Source organism: Periophthalmus magnuspinnatus, chromosome 21 (genome assembly GCF_009829125.3).
Source record: "Periophthalmus magnuspinnatus isolate fPerMag1 chromosome 21, fPerMag1.2.pri, whole genome shotgun sequence".
NCBI lineage: Eukaryota > Metazoa > Chordata > Actinopteri > Gobiiformes > Gobiidae > Periophthalmus > Periophthalmus magnuspinnatus.
The window spans coordinates 25,573,207-25,596,971 of NC_047146.1; the positions used below are offsets into that span (position 1 = coordinate 25,573,207).

Consider the following 23,765-nt stretch of genomic DNA (forward strand, 5'->3'; position numbering starts at 1 on the left):
GTTGAAATCCTTTATTAATCCTAGTCTAGTCCTGGGTCAGTGTTCTTTATATTTGATTGTAGTCCAGGTATAGTCCTGATTTTGACTTTTTTGGTACTGGTTTAGTTCCTAGAGTAAATTAATAAGGGATGGTCCAATATGGAATTTTTGAGCCGAAACAGCTATCCAATATTGTCCTGCTGTTAGCCGATATTTGTTGATAACAATATTGACAAATTTTGTTATAACAACTAATAATAACAAGATTTATAAGACATAATTATTTTCCTGCATGATTTTGTAAATATACAGCTATATTTTTATGCAATTTCTCTTCTATTTTCATACACTGCAGACAAACTGGGAATGACACATGGCCATACCAAAACAGGGGGAGCTTATAGAAAATGTTGGAGCCAAATATTAAAATTCACTATCAGACTGATACCGATATCTGAGATTCTGGGAAAACTATCCAATATCACCAATACTGATATTAGAACAGATTAGCTAAAGATTAGCCCTGCTTATATACAGGGGCAGTTATTACAATACCGTAAATTTCGGACTACAGAGCGCACCTTGATATAAGCCGCACCAGCTAAATTTGAAGAGAAAATCAATTTTGTACATATATAAGCCGCACCTGAATGTAAGCCGCAGGTTTTCATATTGTAACATGAGACATTTACACAGAAAGACGGTGCACCGACACGCTTTTTTTTAAACTGTGCCTGAAAATTGGCACCAACACGACAACAACACGGGATGAACACATCTGCAGGTTTATAAAATAAAGCTGCACCAACACGGAAAATCTGCTTTTATTTCCTCTGAAAACTTTTGTCGTCTTTTTACATTGACCAAGTTGGATTCATTGATGTCGAGCTTACGTGCAGTGGCTCTATTTCAGGGGTCGACAACCCGCGGCTCCGGAGCCGTATGCGCCTCTTTCAGCCTCATACTGCGGCTCTGCGTGGCTTGGGAACTAACACAGACACAGCTCAGTCCTGCGTAAAGAGCCCTGATTTTCAGACGTTGTGCGCACAGGGGTCAGGAGCAACTTTGGCCCGTCCCTAATGACACACTAATAAGCTCGTCCGTAGATGTATCATGAAAATCCTGCTGGAAATCGCCACAGAAATCTATTTGATGTAGTAGCAAGTATATTATCTGCTCTTGTATCCGCGGTGACGTATCACGTATAACACATCAGACACGACGCACAAAAGTAGAGCCACAAGCGAGTGAAAATGAGCCAAAACAAAAGTCTTTGGAGAGCTTTTAACAAAGGGGAAAAGGACAACTGAGGAGCCAGAAGAGGAGACTACGACCTCCAAGAAAAAGAAAGATAAATTTAACAGACAATGCCTACTTAAAATCTGGGTTTGTCGCTGCAGGTGACTCTCACGCACAGAGTCCGCTCTGCGTAACATACGGAAAAGCAAATAAGGCAATGAAACCTTCAAAACTGCTTTGGCACATGGAGAATAAGCACCTGGGATTAAACGATACGCTACGAGTTTTTTTGTTGTTGTTTTTTTAAAGAAACTGCGGAGTAGAGTAGACATAATCACATAATCAGCGGGATGCATGATGCAGCGGTTTGGTGAGTTGTATTTTTTTAATGCACTTAAGTTGTTTTTGCCATATTTATCTGCCACGTGTAGAAGGCTTGTCCGTGAAAGTAAAACCTACATTATTCCGTTACATTATTGTTATTATACAGTGTTATCTTCATTTTAGATGTCAAAAAGTATTTGCGGCTCCCAGTGTTTTATTTTACGTGGAAAGTGGGTCCAAATGGCTCTTTGCGTGTTAAAGGCCGACCCCTGCTCTGTTTCCTTTCTGTTTCTTTATCTTAAAAACTGCATCATATCCATTTCATGATGCGCAAAATGATCGTTCAAAATCAAAACTAGTGAATTCTTCAGAGCAGAATCTTTCCCCACGTCTGTCTCACTTTTACGTTTACAGCTAGAGAGCGCCCCCCAGGGGCCGTTATCCAGTAAAATTCCATATATAAGCCGCACTGCTGTAAAAGCCGCAGGGTTCAAAGCGTGGAAAAAAAGTAGCGGCTTATAATCCGAAATTTACGGTAGTTCGTTTTAGCCTTGGTTTACGTCAGACATTGTTTGATCTGGGTTTTACTTAAATTTGGACATGGTAATAAAAGATGCTACTTCAAAAGGCAAATGTTGTTGCGTGATACTGTGACTGAAAAGTTTGCGAAATATCCTACCTTTCCATTTAGACCAAAGGCCAAAGGACAGTTGAATAGTGTTGTTTTTAGTGTACTTGGTCTCCTCCTAATGCTCCTCCTTGTTTGATTGTTAAGTGATGGACAGTTATTCTTCTTGAACATTTGCCATTACTGGAGCAGAAAGACATAATGGTAAAAGCAGGACGACTTGTTCCTTGCTGTCACTGCAGAAAGCTTTGTTATGTGACTGGGTCATGGTCATTTTGTCCCATTACACTCCTGTCATTTGCTAATTGGAGACACAAAGGCAGAGAAAGAAACAGAGAGGCGGAATGAGAGAGATGGAGGAAAACCGCAGGGACAGATGCAGCTTGACATGCTCTAATAAAAGGCCTGGGTCACTTTAAGAGACTGGGAATGATGTCATATAAAAAAAAAAAAATATGTTTTGGATGGACAAGTAAGGGTGGAGTCACACAAGTCATTTGGACAGTAGAAGTTTTAATTATATTAATAGATGGTACATTATGTTCTGAATATAATATCTCCCCTCCCTTTTAGTCACTTCTGGCACTCTGATATTGAACTATGACAAACAACTTAGTTACAACTTATGTTAGTTTTTGTGTATTGACTTTCGGCCCAGAACAGGGTAGTATTTTGCTTAGGCCAACACCTCCTGCTGTTTCTTGAACTTTGCGTCGCAACTTTGCGTTGCAATTTCTCCATTGTACGACAAATAACGTGTTTTAAAGGTTTATCTTAACACCTGAATAAAGGCAATGCATGAAGCTTTGTTTGAACACTATAGTACAGTGTAAGTCCGCACAAAGAGTGACAAAATGTCAGTACACTGCTCTCTTATAGATTTTGCAGTGAGGCAGGGTTGTAGATGTCTACAACTGATATGGTACTTTTGAACTTAAATGTTTTGAAATCAAGTCTTTTATTTTATATTGCTATCAAATTAATTTGCAATTTGGATAAATATTTAAAAACAACATTGAACCAACTGAAAATGTTTGCTAAAGAAAAATGAAAATTAGATTAACCTAAAATACTGTACTGAACTTGACCACATCATCCAGAATACCTCAATTAACACAAGGCAAAGGCAAAGTGTCCATTTTCATGCTTCATCTTCTCTTTGGCCGTTAGAGTTGTTGTTAGCTTGTTGCTATATGCCACATTGGACCCCTTATGAACCATATACAGATAGTCGACAGCATATTAAGAAAATCAGCCTTCCCAATTCTCTGGGTGTGTCAATAACTACAGCTTTACCCCACTCACCTTTCTCTCACGCTTATTTTTACCTTTTTTCCCAGATTTCCGTGGTCATTAGGGGTCCAGTAATTGGGCTTGTCCCTGTCTTGCTGCATGTTGTCTGGGTTGGCTTGTCTGTTTAGTGGCCATAGGTCTGTTGTTTTGGAGGTTGGCGGTTGCTCTCTGCCATGTGTCTGACTGCAGATTGAATACCACAAGGAGATGCCAGGGAGGGCTACTTGTCTGACCCAGCGGGATAAATATAGCTTAGGGCATGTCACCCAAGCAGATATGGGTACAGGTTTACAAAGGGGAGCTTCAACTGCCACCTGCCAATGCTGCAGCCAAGAAAGAGCTAATTAGTTTAAAAGACAGAGAGAAATATTTTGAACGAAAATATTTGCTGTTTGAGTTTTCTGTGAGGATAATGCATCCACTGCTGATGACATTGCGTTTCTAGTCTTTATCTAATCTTTGGTCCTGGTTTGAGCCTCATTTATTTCTAATGTAGACTTATTTTGGTCTTGTTCCAGTCCTGGGTTGTGCCGCTTTCATGTGGCGTAGGATAAATCATAAATACGACTTTCCAAGCGGACGTTGCACATAAACAGTGCACCAAATGAGTATATTGGAAGCAGCATGTACAACCCACATTGTGACTTCAGGGGCATTCATTGGTGGAAGTCAAATGAGAGATCTCAACAAATAAGATAGATTGCAAGCTATGTTGTATATAGTGATACGTTTGGGGTAACTCCTGTAGGTTTCTAGCTCAACACAATGAGTCACAAACAGATACAGACAGTGTTCTCAGCATCTGACCAAAAACACATGAATACACATATGCAGAGTGAGAGAACACCGCCCTCAGAGAAATCTCCCATCCAAACTGCTCGACATGCACATGAAAGCAGCATTTGTCTATTTGTTTTTCCATCCATCCATTTTCTTCTTCTTATCTGGGGCCGGTCACGGGGGCAGTCTTAGCAGGGACTCCCAGACTTCCCTCACCCCAGCCACATCCTCCATCTTCTCCCGTGGGACCCCGAGGCATTCCCAGCCTCAGAAGACGTGACAGTGGAATTGAGGAGATCCTCAAAGTATTCCTTCCACCACCCGACAACATCCTCATCAAGAGATTCTAGTTGTTTGGGGTTGTTTTGTTTGTTTTTGTGAATGCAGCTTTCGTGATAGGGGTGATACCAATGACTTTTTTCCTAATCTGATACCAAGTAAGAGTAAGGCTGGTATAAAATTATGGATGCTATACCGATACCAACATATTTACAAGTAAGCTGATGAAAGATCTGTTTTTGGTATTGCTCCACCCATGAGTGATATTACTACAACTAACACATATACATTAAAAATTGAGACTCTGCAATTATTCAATAAGCTTCATGACGCTGATTCAAATTTGAGTGAAAATATCCTAGAACTCCACAGAAGATTTGACTAAATATGTGTGACATGAATAAATTGAGCAAACTTTTCCGGCTCTAAATCAGTATTAAATCATTTCTCTGAGGCTGGCGAGGAACTAGATCCTCGGTCTGTCTGTGCTCTGTGCTTTTGTTACATGATTACACAATTGGTATTCCAGCTTCACTTTGTGTTAGAAGTGTGGTGTAATGGATCTGATGTACTAAGCCTCTTTTAAGTGGGAAAAGTGTGGGAGGAAAGTGTCTATTTTAGGTCTTACACTAGAGTGGTCTCCTGCCACGTTGCAGGAAAAGGCATGTCAGGTGACTGCTGCCAGGGAAATTGGTGTTATTTTGTATTATGAAAATGTGTGGTTGTATTAGTCACTGTGGTAGAACTACCATTTGGAACAATTAAATAAAAAATAAATAAATAAATAAGTTGAGACACTGTTAAAGCTGTAAATACAAATTTAAACAAACACAAAAATATCACACGTAAGTATTGCTGTTGTCTGGTACTAGTATGAGTTATAATACAGTAATGCCAAATAGAAAAAAACAAAAACAAAAAAACAAAAACGGACGTATTAATATTATTTAGTTTTTAGTTTAACTTTTTCTGGAGTTGTAAATGTAGTAGTAGTAGTAGTAGTAGTCAAAGTAGATGTTGTAATCTGTCTTGTTGTCATAATAGTCTTATATAAAACCTCTCTTCCTATAATTTTAACCCTGTTTTTTCTTCCCAGTTGCTTTCTACTCGTCCCAGTCCAGCTGTATGTGTCTCCCCTGTGGGCCTGAACAGTTTGTCTGTGTTTTGTTGGGTTTCAGTTCATTACCCCAGCTCCCTCCACAATGACCCCCGCGTCCTGCCCGAGCCTGTTGCCAGTCTGAGAGCCAGCCACCACAGTCCAGTCTTTTACTTACTGGACAATGGTAAGAAGAGGGGAGGAATGGGACCCCTACGTTTTGATGCATTATTCATACAGAAGAGTGAGAGGGGAGGTTCACTCATGCACTGTGCATGTTAGTATGCTACCACACTGTGAGCAACACTCTCTTTAACACCCTTTCTTTGGTTAAGGTTAATCCTGTCTTCAGCTTTAAACTTTGAACTAAGTGATTCTTTTTGTTTACCTGCTTTATATGTTTTGGCTACATCCTGTAGCCTTCCTCAGAAGCATCACTTGATGGCAAAGTGATGTGTCTTATCGGCAGCTTTACTTGGTTTTACAGTTCTGCCTTCTCCAGGACTGCATTCTTTGTATGTGGTAGGGTGTACGTCCCCTCTTCACAATTTATGCTCCTTGGCAAAACCAAACCAAAGCAAGCAGCCTACAAGATACGTCACTACATGATCACATGACGTCTCTGAGAAAGACTATAGGGAATAACTCATAAAGCAGGAAAACAAACGCTCCTGTCAAAAAGATTTGCTTACTGTCTACAACAGTGAAGTACTAAGACACAATGGCACATATGTTGCAGGCTGTATGTGTTAGCTCTAGCTCTCTTTTTATACCTCTAATGTTAGTTACATACTTACTTTGACTTCAAGAGCACTGTTTTAGTATTTTCTGAGAGATGATAGTATAGATAAAACTAAACCATATTTAAATGCATTTGATTGGTGTTGGAACAATACCAGAATGTCATATTTTTGCCAAACTTCATGATATCAGATGATTCAGAGCCAAACAAACAAGCAAAAAAAGCTTCTCAACTATAATAAATAAAATATAAATGTCTACTTTATAAGTATGCATAAATATATACTTCAAAATATTGAAATTATTTTGAAAGGGTAACTTGCCATTTTGATCAATGGACTTGCAGGGCTAGATCAAAACTAGAGCTAACACACAAATCTAATACTACAAACTTGTAGAACTGAATAAGGAATATTATTATAGAATATGCTCTAACACAACATAAACATTGAAATACACCATTCGGTGGCCCAAATGTTGACAGCAGACTCATATCATGGTTGCTTGCAGTGTATAGAGCTGAAAGTGGTTAGCTGTGGTGGTCTCTTGTGCTTGTGTGTGTGGTGGGCTGCTGGCGTTGCATTGTCTCTCTGTCCCACTGCAGAGGCCAGATCGGTGCTGGGCCTGGGATCATCCATCATTTAGCTTCACTGTGAGGCAGGGGCTTTGGGTGGAGGGGAGAGAGCTTGTCTTTCTTTTTCTACTCCTGTATCTAGTCTGTGTACTCTGTAGGTTTTCATTGTTACCAGTCTTAAAGTTAACATGCTTCTGATATTACAGGCTAACTGTGTCTCTAGCTGTGTCTTCCTGTTTGTCACTAACTACACAGCGTCATCTTGTTGTCCTCTTGGCTAGCATTCATCACTGTCTTGTCTAATAACCGCATGGTGCCCAGCTGCAGTGCTGATAGATAAGACCTCAGCTTGCTTTGTGCTATCACTGTGGTAACTTCTAGAGTGTAGTATTCTGGCTCCTGGAATTAAACAGTGTTTCTTCCACAGACTGGGGATTACTTTAAGATCCATAAACTATTATAATTAAAACAATCTTTTAAGAACCACAAACATACCATGGGACCCAATAGCACATCTTCCTGTAATCAAAATTTAGCAGCAATAACTGTTGTGTAGGAAACACTAAGGGAATAAGGCACACGGTAAGATTCTGAGATCACAAACAAAAACACATATAAAATCAGCTAAGTTACCAGACCAGATAGCGTGGTTTGTATTTCAAGTTTGAATAATTATATTGCAAGCTTTATAACAATAAATGTGGCCTACCTCCACCAAACGGTTCTGTTTGCAGAAAATATACCATTTCACATTATGGCATTGCAAAAGTATTTGATTAAAGTTACTATTGCTCTCCATTAACCAAGAGGAACAGTCTGAACCAGTTTTATTTAAAACAATATGCCATGGACGTGTACTTGTTTAGGGAAACAGCATCTTTCAAGGAAAGTACCAAGTACAAGTACACACACACATTTACAGCACAACACAGAAGTATCATGTTCAGTGGTCATTAAGCAGACAGAGTCCATCCTCGTTCATTATTTCAGACACAACACAAATGTGCGATTTGACCTCCTCTTCTCTAAAGGGACACTGATTCATCTCAAGTTTAACCTTTGCAGTTCTCTGCAAAATGCTTGCAAAATGTTTAACCTGTTCTTTTGTTATCCTCTGACTTTACTGACACCCAGAGGTGTCATGTTTATTTGTGTTTTATGTGGGACCCCCCAGGCCTGCAGCCCCAGTACTTACCCTACTTTGCCCTTTGACCCCAGTATTCCTGACCCTGGCCCTGTTTTAGACTTTGGAGCACAGGCCTGGGAGCATGTGTGCAGCTGTGCCTGTCATGTGCATGTCCTGGTTCTGTTCAGTTCAGTGATTTGCTTTGGTTTGCTTCATCCCTTCTTATGTTTGCATATTTTCTATTATTTCATCCTTTTGTTTTGAAAGGATTAACTGGTGCTTTGTTTCCTATGCTTTTGTTTCAGTAAAGGGACCCGGCAGAAAGTTAAGTCTGCCCACAGATCTTAAGACTGATCTTGGTACGGTAGGCCAAAGCCAGCAGTTTTCCTTTGCCTTATTATTTTATGCTTTTGTCAGGCTTTATCTTTTTTCTTTTCTATTTTGTTTTCCCTTCAAACTTCCTGTGTTCAGTTGTGGTCACTCTCTCTCCTGCAGCACATGACTCCACTGGCCTGAAGTCTGTTTGATTTCACTGTTGTCTCTCTGTTCTTTTACATTTTGCAAGTGTTTATAAAGGTGATTTTTACTCATGGTCATTCTCTAAACCTGAGACTTTCTGCTTTATCATGATCGGGCCCCACAACCTTTCCTTCATAACAGCTTTGCTCTAAAGTTTTCGGGTTGTATGCTACTTTCCATCATACCTGGAACATCTTTGACCATTCACATCAGACAGAGCCTGTCATGCCTCTTCACATAACCACATGAACTCTGAATCGCAGGTTTCCCTTTGCTTTTCAACATGCTGTCTGTTTTCTAACACACAATGCCTGGTTTCTACATTTTGATGTGAACACTGAATTGTTTTGTGTGTTTGGTCTATGAGTAAACTGGACATACAGCTGTTTTAGAGACTAAACATATAGTAAGTGTGCTTTATAAAGTGTAATTTGCCTTAATATTATTTTATTTATGGTAACTTGATCAGGAAAGATCAGCAACTGTTTAATATTGATCCAGGTATCAAATAACAAAGATCAGTTTGCTACCAGAGGTATTTCAGTAGTGCGTATGTGAGTATAATCCGTATATTCTTAATGTGTGTGTGTCTAGACAGTGGGTTTATGAGATGAGAACAAAACATCTCTTTTTAAAGTCTGAATAATTTAACATTTATCAAGTCACCATGAGGCCTTCTCTCTGTTTCTCCTGTCCTGCTCTAGTGCAGCCCACGCACCTATGACAGAGGCCAAGTGTTGAGTTGTGTCTCTATGGTTTTCCATTGTTGAAAATAAGTTGTGTTTTTACTCAAGCAAACAATAGCTCTTGATATCAAGCTGGATCAGGCCAAGAATGTTTACTGTCCTCACAAACCTGGAGAGCCATCACAAGAAGCAGTTAATTACAACTGTGTAAACTGTGGTGCATCGCTCTGCTCTGTCTTATTGAGAAGAAAAAGGGATCTGATCTACACTAATTATTTTACAGTATTCCTTACACATGGCAACTTGTTTTTCATAAGACAAAAACCTGTGAAACAAACTGGCTCAAAACAGAAACATCAAAGTATAACTTACATGCCAATAATTTATCACATCACAAGACTCCATGGAAAGGGTTTGTATAGTCTATAAGGGGTTTTGATTTGTAATCTTATACTGAAGTATTGCTTTGGAAAGCAACTCGCATTTTGTTTAGAAATGCCATGAACAAAAGGTACAGACCAAACCAAGTACAGATTAAAAAGTATGAATCTGAAAGGGCATCTGCCACAAACATCCTTGTTTCCAGCATCTCTTTTCCTTGCTCCATATTTATCTTCTGCTGATGCACCAGACCTGTCACTCTGTCCCCTCTCTTTACCACCATCAAACTGTTAACAATGATAAGCCTCATTGATTTGATCTTGATGCTGGCTCTATATCCACCCTCACAGCTAAATAACTCAGGTGCAGTTTCTTTGACAAAAGTAATATCGGCCTCTGCTGATCTGCAGATCTGTGCTTAGACTTGAAGATGCTGAGGTTGGATATCACAGCATTAGGAGGAAGTCTGTCTCAATAAGTTTCATTTCTCCTCTTTTCTCCTATTTGCTAATGTTTTGCCGTTGTTGCAGATCATGTGAATGGACATTGCACTAGCCCCACCTCCCAGCCCTGCTCAGGGGGGAAGCCCCGCATCCCTGTGGCTCCGGAGGGGAGGCTCGCCCGCAGAGGCCCAGGCCGACCGCCCTTCCGAAAGGCCCAGTCTGCTGCTTGCATGGAGATCTCTTTGCCTGTGTCCCACACTGAAGGTGTGTGCTTGTCCCCCCCATCCTAACATCCCCACCCTTTTAACAAGTGCATGCATCCTCTCCCCGCGGGGTAAGTGGATTAAGACTTGTTACACCCAAAATACAGGCAAGCGCATGCTAATGCATGTTAGCAGCCCGACACCTGAAAGAGGACCTTTATCAACATAGAAGAAAAAATATTATTGAACACACATATACACTTTTGGGGAAAAAATAAAAAATAAAAAGAATTTTATTTAAATGTATTTACATTACATTGTTGTTGACAGGTATAACGTTTTAATTGCTTTTAATATATTGTACTATACTTTATTATTTAATGTAAGCCCTATTTAACCATTCTAATAAACAATAGAGTAAAACTATATTTTAAACACTGCAACTTGCATTAGCATCCCTCTTGGACATAAATTACTAATCTTTTGCCTGACTGAAGAATGCAAGATGTGCTCCTTGCATTGTGTTTGTGCTTGTTTTAACCATATCACGGGCCTTAAGGTTGGTGCAATGACTTTGTTATGTGATTGTTTTCTTTATTCTATGTATTTAACATGGTTTTCTTTCAGCACACACATAAAGTTTGACGTGCAATCCTATGTGCAATCCCTTTCTTTGCTTTTAGGACCTTCAGTTCACCAAACATTTTAGCAAAAGCTCAAATTATTAAGCCATTTGCTTTCAAAACATTCTTCCTCTACTTTTGGATTTCATTTGTCAAGTTCAACAGGTGCTTTCAGTTTGAACAAAGCATATCTTTCAGCTTGATTTGCTCTATATGACTTCCTGACATTTCTCATTGACAGTTTTGTTCTTTCATTTAAATTCCCCAATTTGATCCATCCCATTTCAAATCCAATGGAACCAACTGTCTCATTCATGATCTGTGTGGGAGTGTGTGTTCTATGTGATTTAGTTTGTAATTTGTATTCTGTGTTTTATTGTTTTCAATTTATTTATGAACGTAAAATCCATGTGATCTACTGTTATAGACAGAGAGAGCTCTACCAAGGCAGTACTTCAATGTAACAATGGGAAAGACACCCACAGTGTTTACAATGATTATAGCTTTAAACTCTACTCTCTCTAGTTAAAGATGAACTGTGTAACTTTTGTGGTGGACAGCTTGAAACCAGCCTGTCTCTATGGAGATGTTATAGCTTTTCATAGAATCTTTTAAGTATGGCATTAAGCGTATTTTTCTCCATGAATAAAAGTAAATTAAACTACCTGTCCAAGTTACAGGTCAAATGTGTTTATACCCTGTTCACTGTATGAATTCACGTTTTACGAGGTATTTTTGCAATCAAAACATCTGTAATGAAATCAGCAAGATAGACAAGTTTAATACTGTGAAATATTCCAGGAAAAGCAATAATATCTACATGGTGTAGGTGATGAACCATTCCACAAGAAAAGTTACATTGTACACATTTAAGGGGTTAATGCTCTGCACAGTGAACTACAAACCTTATCCCCCGATGCTGACCCAAATGATTAACTGAATCAAGTCCAAAACTATATTTTGATATATAGTTATATAGTTTTGATAAAGGCCCATGCTGATAAATATAGATTACAATAGTGTCTGTCTACAATCTTTGTCAACAAGAGGCAGAATAGCAGCAATTTAAAGAAGCAATAGAAAGTACTATTTTCAATATTGACAGTGAACACTGAAGTGGCAGGAAATTGGCTTTCTATGGGTGCAGCATTTATCGTATGTATGAGCACTTAGTCTGTCTCTGCTATTTCCCTGTCATGTTCTCCTATCTCTCCCCTTTTACATTTGCATAAAGTGAGGACTGCCACAGTGAAATACCTCTGGAACTAGACAGATTTTCACTTTGAGGTTTTAAAGTGCCACTCAAGTCATGACCATTTTGTGAGTAGAGAAAATGAAGGACTAGGATTGTCGACATTGGACAAAGTGAATGACCCATAAAACTAGAACAGTTAGGAAAAGGTATCTGTAATTTTAGTAAAGATGAATGAAATAGACTTTTGCCAGGTTTACTGTCATATTGTAATCCAACACATCATCACTCCACACTGGCTCTCACACATTAGGTTATTAAGGTTATTAACACAATTATCATGCTCTCCAAAGTAGGGCCTATTAGGATTACAAAATCAGTTGAAGAGGAAAATAGCAACTTTCACTAATTTGCTGGTAAAGTGTTACATTGACTTCAACACACAAACCTTGTATCTCAAAGTCATTGCGCTTTACATTACAATTTGCTGGTTGCTACTTAACATGTTCACAGTTGTTTTAATGGTGTTTTAATGTACTTTCTTTAATGTATTATAATCCCACTTTGGTAGCAACATCTTCACAGCCTTCCCTATAAAGCATAATGCCAATTTACCTAAATTTCTGCATCATGTAACTAGTTGATTGTTTCCAATAATATTTCTTATGATTTCAGAGGATGCTGCTATTCTTTCTTGGCCCTTTAGGCTTTTTTTGTTTTTTTTTACATCATAGTGAATACCAACCGACATGGCAAGCAATATAGGCTTGAATGGGATTTTTTTCTATGCACAATGGAAAATCCAATTGTTCAAATGCACAATTACACTATTAAACGTAAATAGAATAGTTTTGAAATAGTCATGAAACGTGCAATACTTTCACTTTCACATGTTTTGTATTATGTTGTATTTATGTTGAAGCTGTCACCATATATATATATATATATATATATATATATATATATATATATATATATATACCATCAAATGTGGCATATACCAAGGAGATGCACTGTCCTCATTGCTGTTCTGCATAGGTCTGAACCCCCTCAATCAAATCATTAACAACACTGGCTATGGATACCGACTCAGGAATGGGGCCACCAGTCACCTCCTCTACATGGATGACATCAAGCTGTATGCTAAGAATGAGCGAGACATTGACTCACTGATCCACACCACCAGGACCTACAGCACAGACACTGGAATGTCATTCGGGCTTGAAAAGTGTAGCTGGATGGTGACAAAGAGAGGAAAGGTAGTCCACACAGAAGGGGTCTCCCTCCCAGAGGGAACAATAGCAGACACTGAAGACAGTTACGAGTACCTTGATATCCCACAAGCAAATGGCAACCTTGAAGAAGAAACAAGGAAAGCAGCCACAGCCAAATATCCCAGACGAGTAAGGCTAGTCCTAAGAAGTCAGCTCAATCGCAATAACAAAACCCAGGCAATAAATAGCTACGCCCTGCCAGTAATCAGATACCCAGCAGGAACCATAAGCTGGCCAAAGGAGGAGATACAGACCAGATACAGAAAGAAGAGCTGGAGAAGGCCTGGAAGGTGAAGGCATCAGTGGTGTCCATGACTCAGGGCAGTGACCCCCAAATTGCAGTAGTGGCTACAGTAGATCCTAGGAAAAACATCAGACATCTCATTCCAGAAAAGTGCAGTACAGCAAGTGCATTACAGCAAAGATACTATATATATATATATATATATATATATATATATATATATATATATATATATATATATATATATATATATATATATATATATATATATATATATATATGTATATATATATATATCAGTGGTTCTTAACCTGGGTTCGATCGAACCCTAGGGGTTCGGTGAGTCAGTCCCAGGGGTTCGGCGGAGGTCAAGACACGCACCTGACTCATATGATTCGCGGACTGCGAGCGTCTCCAGATGCTGGCCGTGTCCCAATTCAACAAATGCACCCTTCGCTGTGCCTATCGAACACTGTTCCCTCCAAGCTGCGCGCGTGCACAATTGCGCACTGCTGACACGGTCTCTGCGCACAGAAAATCTGTGCTGCGCACAAAAAAATCGAACCGGAGTTGAAAATAAAATAAACACACAACAATTCATTCTGTGCTATTTTTCAGTGTGAGTCAGTGAGTGTGACCGGGGACAAGCTGCTCCAGCCAATTATGTGATTCACATACGTATTTGCGCAGCTTATCAACGTCATTGACAGGCGTCCTCATGTCCATGTTTTAGCCGATGTGGCCGATGTGGATTGAAGGCCGTGTCTCAATTCGCCAAATGCACCTTTTGAAGGGTCCCTTCGAAGTACTCTTCAAAGTGTAGTTTGAAGGCTCTGGTCGAGAATCTGCCCTCCTCTTGCTGAAGTGGGACAGGTCTACACCACGGACCGCACTTGTACCGCTGTCTTTGAGCATACGATACGTACATTACGTACGTTATTTTTTAATGATGTATTATTTAATAGAAGAAATGTCAAGATGTCGTTGTCACAGCCGTTTCTTTTTTTTTTTAAGATTGAATATCAATAGGCAATTATAACGTTCAAGGTGATTTTTTTCTCATTTGTAACTACTTCATAACTTTAAAGGGTTAACAAAATATACCTTGTGAAAACGTAATGACAGAGACAGAGGTAAAAATAGAATTTCGTCCGATCTCCATGGAAACGGTGGAAAGGGAAGGGCAGGTTTGTCGGGCGCATTCAGTAGGGTGCGTTGAAATGGGACAGCCCTTGTCGCGGCGGAAATTACGTAACTGCCCTTCGATGCACACTTCGAATGGTGATCCTGAGGCCAGTTTGGCGAATTGGGACACGGCCGAAGGCTCGCTAATGATTAAGTTTTTAACCTCTTAACGCTCCGACGGCCCGCCCTCGGGCAAAATCCGCACGTAAAATTACGCACGCGTAATTGCGTAATTTTACGCACTCTTTTACATTTTAAACACGTGTTTTGCGTTTTAAACATGACGAAATGGAAAAAAACAAAGGAAGTACGCGACTGAGGATACTGCGGATGTTTGCACAAGTTAAATTAGAGGCATCTCTAGGCAAATCTATGATTTGCAGTAAATATTCATTATTATTGTAGCCTGGTGGAAATTAGGTCATGGGTGTGTGTTAAAATGTTAAAAATAATAAATAGCATAAATACAATAAGTTCATTATTGGAATACACAATACAATAGAAAATTTAAATTATTTCAGTGTGGTAGTATTAAAAAAGGTCATGTCTTTGTGAAAAGGTATGTATGTAATTTGTTGTGAGTTCATACATTTGTTAAACCTTTCCTGCTTCGGTCCCTTGACCGTGGTCGGGAGACACAGGGGAGAGCTGTCCTCTCCAGGGCCGAAGGGTCGCTCTTCCTTCGGGGTTTAACTCCCAGTTCTTTACCTTAAGTTATTTGGAGTGTGGTGCGAGTTGAAAGACCACTCCAGTCTGCCACTCAAGAGTTGGCTGCTTTATTAGCTCTACTGCACCGTTATTACACATCAGTTGCACCATCTTTCCCCAGGTACCGCTCTAGACTCACACATATCGCTTCTTCGCGGGTTGAACCAAAAACATGCACCACATGCACGTGCACGTCACCTCTCACTCACGCTCATGCACCACACTGAGCTAAAGCACACAGAAGCTTGATACACATCGCACAACACTACCCCCACCCTGGACGGCAATGAACAATTCCACTCCAGCAAAATAACACAACTGGTACACAATCCCTGTATCGACAGGCCTGAGAATTGTAAAGAGGTAGTAGTGTCCATTATGAAAACACATTCAGCTATGGTGGGTTACAACAAAAATATGCTGTCTACTCAGTGACTAAAATTAGCTCACTCGGTTAACCAGTCACCATACCGGTCAGGAGTTCTGTGCTGATGTCTGGGCCGTTGTCCTTGAAGGCCCGACAGGTGTGACCTTCCCATCTCGCCCCCACCATGGTCGGGTATCACATGGGAAGGAGAGGATGGAAGAGGCCCAGCCACATCGGGATCAGCTGCAGCAGGAGGTGACTGCTGGGAGTAGCTGGAGTCATCACTGGGCACTGGAGTGACGAGACTGTGCAGGCTGAGGTCCTGGTCCTCGGAATCTTCATCCATGACTGGCGGTGAGATCTCTGCAGGTGTCCAGTGTTGGGCTTGGTCTTGAACCCATGTATTGTCCAATGGTTCACGACTGCGATAGTGCTTGAGTTGGTCATGATGAACGACTTTCACTTTTGATCTGGGGCTCTTTTGGATCCTGTAGACCAGATCATCCAGCTGTCCGAGAACGAAGAAGGGTCCTTCATAGGAGGGCAGGAACTTCTTGACTTTGTTTTTGACCTGCTGTGTTCCTTTGATGAGGTACCACACAGCGTCTCCAACTTTGTACTGTGTGCGGCAAGCATTTTTGTCGTACTGTCTTTTTGCACGTGTGACTGACTCACTCAAAGCATCTCGAGTGATGTGATGAGCCAGCTCCAGCCGCTCACGCATTTGTTGCACGTACTCTGGGGCTGAAAGTGCATTGTCACAGTCTGGGGGCAGGCCAGCTACAAGGTCCACTGGTTCACTGATTTCACGTCCGAACATCATGAAGTTTGGTGTGAAACCTGTTGCACTGTGCCTGGTTGCTCTGTACGCCATAACTGCATATGGGATCATCAAGTCCCAATCCCAGTGGCAACGTTCCGCTGTAGAGGCCAGGATCTTTTGGAGCGTTGCATTGAAACGTTCAACTTGGCCATCTGACTGGGGTCTGAATGGGATTGTGTGAGTTTTGTCGATGCCAAATAGATTACACATTTCTTGAAAAACTTCTGATTCGAAATTGCGTCCTTGGTCGCTGTGCATTGAGTGAGGCATTCCATAGCGACACACCCATTCTGTTGCCACAACTTGCGCCACTGTGACTGCCTTTTCATCAGGGATAGGAAATGCTTCAGTCCATTTTGTGAAGTACTCTTGTATTACAAGCACATAGCGGTTTTTGCGATCTGTCTCATTTAGCGGGCCCATAATGTCCAGTGCAATGCGTTTCATTGGGGCTCCCACCTTGACAGTTCCCATGGGAGCTTGTGGTGTCTTCTGGGGTCTGGCTCTGCATGCACAGTTGGTGCATGTACAGCATCACAGGACCACATGTTCTCTCATGTGGTACCAGTAGTATCTGCTTTGGAGTCTGACTACTGTACGTTCGACACCAAAATGTCTGCCTACTGGCCCCTCATGCATCTGGTGCATAACATTGGGCTGTAGTTTGCATGGCAGGACTATTTGTGGATAGAACTAGATGTCGTTTAAACAATAGAAACGTCAGACTAGAACACCATCTTTGAAATACAGTCTTTTCCATTGACTCCAATATGTTTTGGTGGCTGGGCTGCATGGGAAAACTGTGGTCCATGGGGGGCGCTCAGTGCTGGCCTCCAACCATGCTCTGATTGGTGCGATGTCTGGATCTGTGGCTTGGGCCTCGCACAGCTCTTCCACGGTCCAGCCAGAAAACAGTGTAGTCTCTTTTGTGTTTGTCACATAGATTGTCTCTTTCAGTTTCAAAGTGTCTGTTTTTGTCTCTGTGTTTGCTCTTACCCCCACTGGACTCACAGCTGTGGTGGTTGTCGGGCTTGTCTCTACCCCCACCAGACTCAGCGACAAGGATCTGGAGTCAGAGTCCATGTCACACTGAATTGCCTGATGACTCGTGTTTCTGGGTTGTGAAGAGGGGCCCTGCAGATTACAAGGACAAGACTGGCGGCAGGGCCTGCGGGAGAGACTGTCAGCATTAGTATGTAAGCGACCTGGATGATGAATAATCTCGAAGTTGTATTCTGCTAACTTCTCCAGCCACCGGGCTAATTGACCTTCTGGCTCTTTCATTCAGGTTAGCCAACACAGGCTGCTGTGGTCAGTACGTACCTTGAATGGCCGTCCGAGGAGATACTGCCGGAAGTGTGATGTGAACTCAACAATGGCTAGTAGCTCTCTTCTTGTTGTGCAATAGTTCCGTTCAGTTTTAACCAGTTTGCGGCTACCATAGGCCAACACGCGCTCTACACCATGCTGCATTTGTGACAGGACAGCGCCGATGCCACTGTCACTGGCATCTGTGTCAAGGATCATCTCGCCATGGTCCAGCGGGTAACCCAAGACAGGAGCTGTGGTCAGCCGGTGCTTAAGTGTGTCAAAAGAGGCTTGGTGTTCAGCGTGCCACTGGAAGTGTGTGTTTTTCTTTGTCAAGTTGTGCAGTGGCTCGGCAACAGAAGCAAAGTTTTTTACGAACCTGCGATAGTATGAGGCAAGGCCAATAAAACCTCTGATGTCATGGATGGATGTGGGAGTGGGCCCTGACTGGACTTGGTGGACTTTGGTAGGGTCGGTGGCCACACCGTGCTCCGACACTATGTGACCAAGATAGGCAACTTGGCGGCGAAAGAGGCAGCATTTGGTGGGTTTCAGTTTCAGGTTTGCTAGTTTGAGTCTCTGGAACACTTGACCCAGCCGCTGTAGCATCTCGGGCACGCCCCTGGCCAGCACAATAACGTCGTCGAGGTAGACAAGACAGGTCTCCCACTGCATGCCAGCCAGGACACGGTCCATTAAGCGCTGGAACGTTGCCGGTGCATTGCACAGGCCAAAGGGCATGACGTTCCATTCAAATAGGCCATTTCGGGTGCAGAATGCTGTGGCGCCATTGCGATGGGAGATGCCCAGCTGCTGTGGCTGCGGGTGGCGAGACCGGTGTGCAGGCTCTCACAGATCTGTTGGTCTGCATACTGCTGCTTTTCCCCGGCCATCCGACGAGGGGGCTGCTTGACTGGAGCACCAGGGCGGGTTATGATGTCATGCTGGATGAGGCTGGTCCGGCCCAGGTCACCAGGTCGTCTGGAAAAGACACTCTCATATGCACACAACAAGTTTGTTAGTTGAATCTTTTCACTGTCATTAAGGTTAAGGGAACTCTGGGCATAGAGCTCCTGAAGGTGTTCTGGGACTGCAGGCAGGCTGGCGCAAGAAGCTGTGGGGTCACTGGATGGTGGAACAGTCTCTGCTGGCTGTAGGAGGCCTGCAATAGCACCTTCTTTAATAGTCACAGGTTTGTTGTCAGGATTAAAGAGCCGTACAACACAAAGTGGCAAAGAGCCACAACATTAGTGAGCTGGGCATTAACAAGGACTCTGGCTATAAGAACTTTGTGCTTTTCAACAAAGCCTTTGGTGGGACTGAGCATCATGTCTCCCTTTGCTGATTTTACAAAGTTCAAAGTGCCCCTGACTAAGTACTCTTGACCAGGCTCCACCACTACAGTTCTGGCTACTCTCACAGCATGTGATTTTGAGACAGTCTCCGGTTGGAAATAAGGCACCTCTTCACCAAACAAAACAATGCGGTGCTTACCAAAATCAAGGTGGGCCTCCGCTTGAGTGAGGAAGGGGTGGCCCAGCAGCACCTCATTCCCGGCTATGTCTGCCACAAGAAAGTTTATTTCCACTTGACGGTGGTTAATATGGACAGGAAGTTTGGTTTCACCTAGCACAGGAACATCCCCAGGTCCCACACCAAGTAAAGTCTCTACAACAGATGAAGTCAGTGGAGGTCTCATGTCCGAGTGAATGGCGTTGTAATGGGACAAGGGCAACACGCTCCTCCGAGCTCCGCTATCCAAGACTGCACACACCTCCAGCTCATAGATCCTCATGTGAAGGCTCATTTCACGGTTTGTGGCCTTAAGGTGGAGCACAGTGGGCTTTTGGCTTTCACTGGAAGTGCTTGTTGGCAACGTCTTTCTAGTCTTTCTTTGAGGGGATGAGCACTGGCTTTGTTTATGGCCCCACCCATTGCAGTTATAACAGCGAATATTACCCTTTGTAAAGCTTTTGCGTTGCTTAGGTGTTTTGGCTGGTGTGAATGGGACAAACTGATGTGGAAAGGGGCTTGGAGCCGTTGGAGTTGGAGCAGTAACAATCTCATCTTTCTCTCTGACAATGGCGGCGCGGGGCTTACGTTCAGGTAGGGTGCGAGTGCCTGGCTGCATAACACTTGTGACATAAGAAGCAGCTCTTTTTGTCGTCTCATGGCGATGAGCTATCTCATAAGCTCTAGCTAGCGTGGGCAGTCGTTTTTCTAACAGTTTTTGGACCATTTCTGCATCACCCAAGCCATTTGTGAAAACTTCCACAGCTATAGCATCTTGCTCAGCCCAATCACCTTGAGCTACAGCTACTTTGCCATAAATATCATCTCTGAATACATGGAGTGCCTCACCCGTTTTGCGCACTCTCTGCCTCAGCTCCACTGCCACTGCCGCTGCGTGATCTGAAGAAGGGCCGTAAGCAGTTTCCAGTTCGTCCAGCTGGCGGCGATAGTCCCACTTGGATGAGCGAGGGTTTCGGTGGACGATGGCTCCGGCTGCTCCAACCAGACAGAACTTTAACTGGATTGACATTGTCTTTTCTGACCAGTGGCTAGCCTCAGCACAGCTCTCAAACCTGTGCAGAAACTCTCTCCAAGGTGTGCTGCCATCATATTGGCCTGGACGCAGGGTAGGAACTCGCTCTTTAGGATCACAGTTCTCTTCACTGTCTAATGGGGGAGGCCGCAGCCGGGGCACTGAGTTGCTCTTACGTGGATGCGAGTGGCATGGTTGTCCATGTTTGGGAGTCTCTGGTGGATTAATGTAAAGACTTTGCACAGGGAGTGTGCATGCTGCTGGTTTTAACGGGGCTGGTGTGCTATGTACAAATCTTCCCACATGACCAGAGGAAAATGGATTTGTATCTGGATATTGTCCCTTAAATGTCACAGTGGGAGCTGGATGCTGGAACAGGTACCCATCGGGATCCTCTTCGGGGCTGTGGCTTTGACTTTCGGCCTCAACGAAGGGGCTTGTGCGGGCAAACTGAGCGGGGCCGTGGAGCGGTGCAAACAAGTCCTCTCCCTCCGCCGATGAGTTAGCATTAGCAGCGCAACTATCGTCACACAGGAAGGGGTTGTAATGCTCACATTTTGACATTCTGCTCTCATAACCGTCCCCACTACCTTGTTCCTCGTCCTGAATGTTGGTTAATGACATGAAGGGGTTTGAGTAGTTTGTTTCGAGTCCATAAACATCACGGTAGTTGCGAGGGGCCGCCATCTTGAGTTGGCGTTCTCCGGTAGTGTTTCAGCTTTATTACAGTCACTTAGCTTTAAAAGTTTTTATCGTCCCTTTTTTTTTTTATTATTTCCGATGCTCACCACTCCTTTAACAACTGATGGTCCCTTCATGGTCGCCAGTGTTAAACCTTTCCTGCTTCGGTCCTCTGACCGTGGTCGGGAGACACAGGGGAGAGCCGTCCTCTCCAGGGCCGAAGGGTCGCTCTTCCTTCGGGGTTTAACTCCCAGTTCTTTACCTTAAGTTGTTTGGAGTGTGGTGCGAGTTGAAAGACCACTCCAGTCTGCCGCTCAAGAGTTGGCTGCTTTATTAGCTCTACTGCACTGTTATTACACATCAGTTGCACCGTCTTTTCCCAGGTACCGCTCTAGACTCACACATATCGCTTCTTCGCGGGTTGAACCAAAAACATGCGCCACATGCACGCGCACCTCTCACTCACGCTCACGCACCACACTGAGCTAAAGCACACAGAAGCTTGATACACATCACACAACACATTGTATTGGTTTTATTCTTTAAACACAGTGATGTTAATGCACGGTTTATTTTGTGCACCAGTAAAACATACATACATATAAAAAATTATATTTTATTTTTCAATAAAGAATGTGCATATGAAACTGGTGGGGTTCAGTACCTCCAACAAGGTTAAGAACCACTGATTATATATATATATATATATATATATATATATATATATATATATATACATATACACACACACAGTGAGGCAAATAAGTTTGAACACCCTGTGATTTTGCAAGTTCTCCCACTTTCTCCCACATTTTCATCTTAGGTGCATGTCCACTGTGAGAGACATCTAAAAAAGAAATCTGGAAATCACATTGTACGATTTTTAAAAATTATTTATTTGTATGTTACTGCTGCAAATAAGTATTTGAACACCTGTCTATCAGCTAGAATTCTGACCCTCAAAGACCTGTTAGTCCACCTTTAAAAAGTCCACCTCCACTCCATTTATTAATCTAAATTAGAAGCACCTGTTTGAGGTCGTTAGCTGCATAAAGACACCTGTCCACCCCATACAATCAGTAACACTCCAACTACTAACATGGCCAAGACCAAAGAACTGTCAAAAATACAGTATAAATTAAAAAAATACAAATAAATTATTTAAAAAATCATACAATGTGATTTCCAGATTTATTTATTTTTTAGATTATGTCTCTCACAGTGGCACCTAAGATGAAAACTCCATGATTTCTAAGTGGGAGAACTTGCAAAATCACAGGGTGTTCAAATACGTATTTGCCTCACTGTATATACACACATGTGGACAAAATTGTTGGTACCCTTCGGTTAATGAAAGAAAAACTTACAATAGTCACAAAAAAATAACAAAAGTAATAATAAATTAAAATTCTTCTTAACCAATGAAAGTCAGACATTGCTTTTCAACCATGCTTCAACAGGATTATTTAAAAAAAAAAATAAACTCATGAAACAGGCCTGGACAAAAATGATGCTAAAGACTGAAAATAATGTGATCAAAGGGACATGTTAATCCAAGGTGTGTCCACTCATCACAGGTGTCTTGTAATAAGTCAGTGGGCCTGTATATAGGGCTACAGGCCGTCACTGTGTTGTTTGGTGACATGGTGTGTACCATACTCAACATAGACCAGAGGAAGCAAAGGAAAGAGGCATGGCAAGCATGTTAAAGGTAAAGGCTATAACACCATCTCTAAGCAGCTTGATGTTCCTGTGACTACATTTGCACATATTATTCAGAAATTTAAGATCCATGGGACTGTAGCCAACCTTCTTGGACGTGGCCACATGAGGAAAATTGATGACAAATCAAAGAGACGGATAATACAAATGGTAGCAAAAAAGCTTAGAAAAACTTGTAAAGAGATTAAAGGTGAACTTCCAGCTCAAGGAACATCAGTGTCAGATCGCACCATCCATCGTTGTTTGAGCCAAAGTGGACTTTATGGGAGACGACCAAGGGGGACACCATTGTTGAAAACAAATCATAAAAAGCCAGATGGGAATTTGCCAAACTAGATGTTGACAAGCCACAAAGCATATCAAGAAAAGAACACTGTCCCTACTGTGAAACATGGAGGAGGCTCTATTATGTTCTGGGGCTCCTTTGCTGCATCTGGCACAGGGTGTTGAATCTGTGCGGGGTACAATGAAATCTCAAGACTATCAAGGGATTCTAGAGGGAAATGTGCGGGCCAGTGTCAGAAAGCTTGGTCTCAGTCGCAGTTCATGGGTCTTGCAACAGGACAATGACCCAAAACACACAGCTAAAAACACCCAAGAATGGCTAAGAGAATTGGACTATTCTAAAGTGGCCTTCTATGAGCCCTGAGTCTTTGGAAGGAGCTGAAACATGCCGTCTGGAAGAGGTACCCTTCAAACCTGAGACAAGTGGAGCATTTTGCTCATGAGGAGTGAGCTCTCTCTCTATCTATCTATCTATCTATCTAGATATATTCTCTCTCTCTCTCTCGCTCTCTCTCTC

The 23,765-nt window shown here is 42.2% G+C and overlaps 1 protein-coding gene across 1 annotated transcript in view; it reads left to right on the top strand.

Moving 5' to 3' along the window:
* The window catches only part of stxbp5l (syntaxin binding protein 5L), a 230,268-nt gene that overhangs the window by 189,066 nt on the left and 17,437 nt on the right, over positions 1 to 23,765 (top strand). The window contains 3 exon segments of the mRNA XM_055230353.1: positions 5,701 to 5,805; positions 8,365 to 8,418; positions 10,176 to 10,352. Coding sequence (XP_055086328.1) covers positions 5,701 to 5,805; positions 8,365 to 8,418; positions 10,176 to 10,352 — 336 coding nt within the window.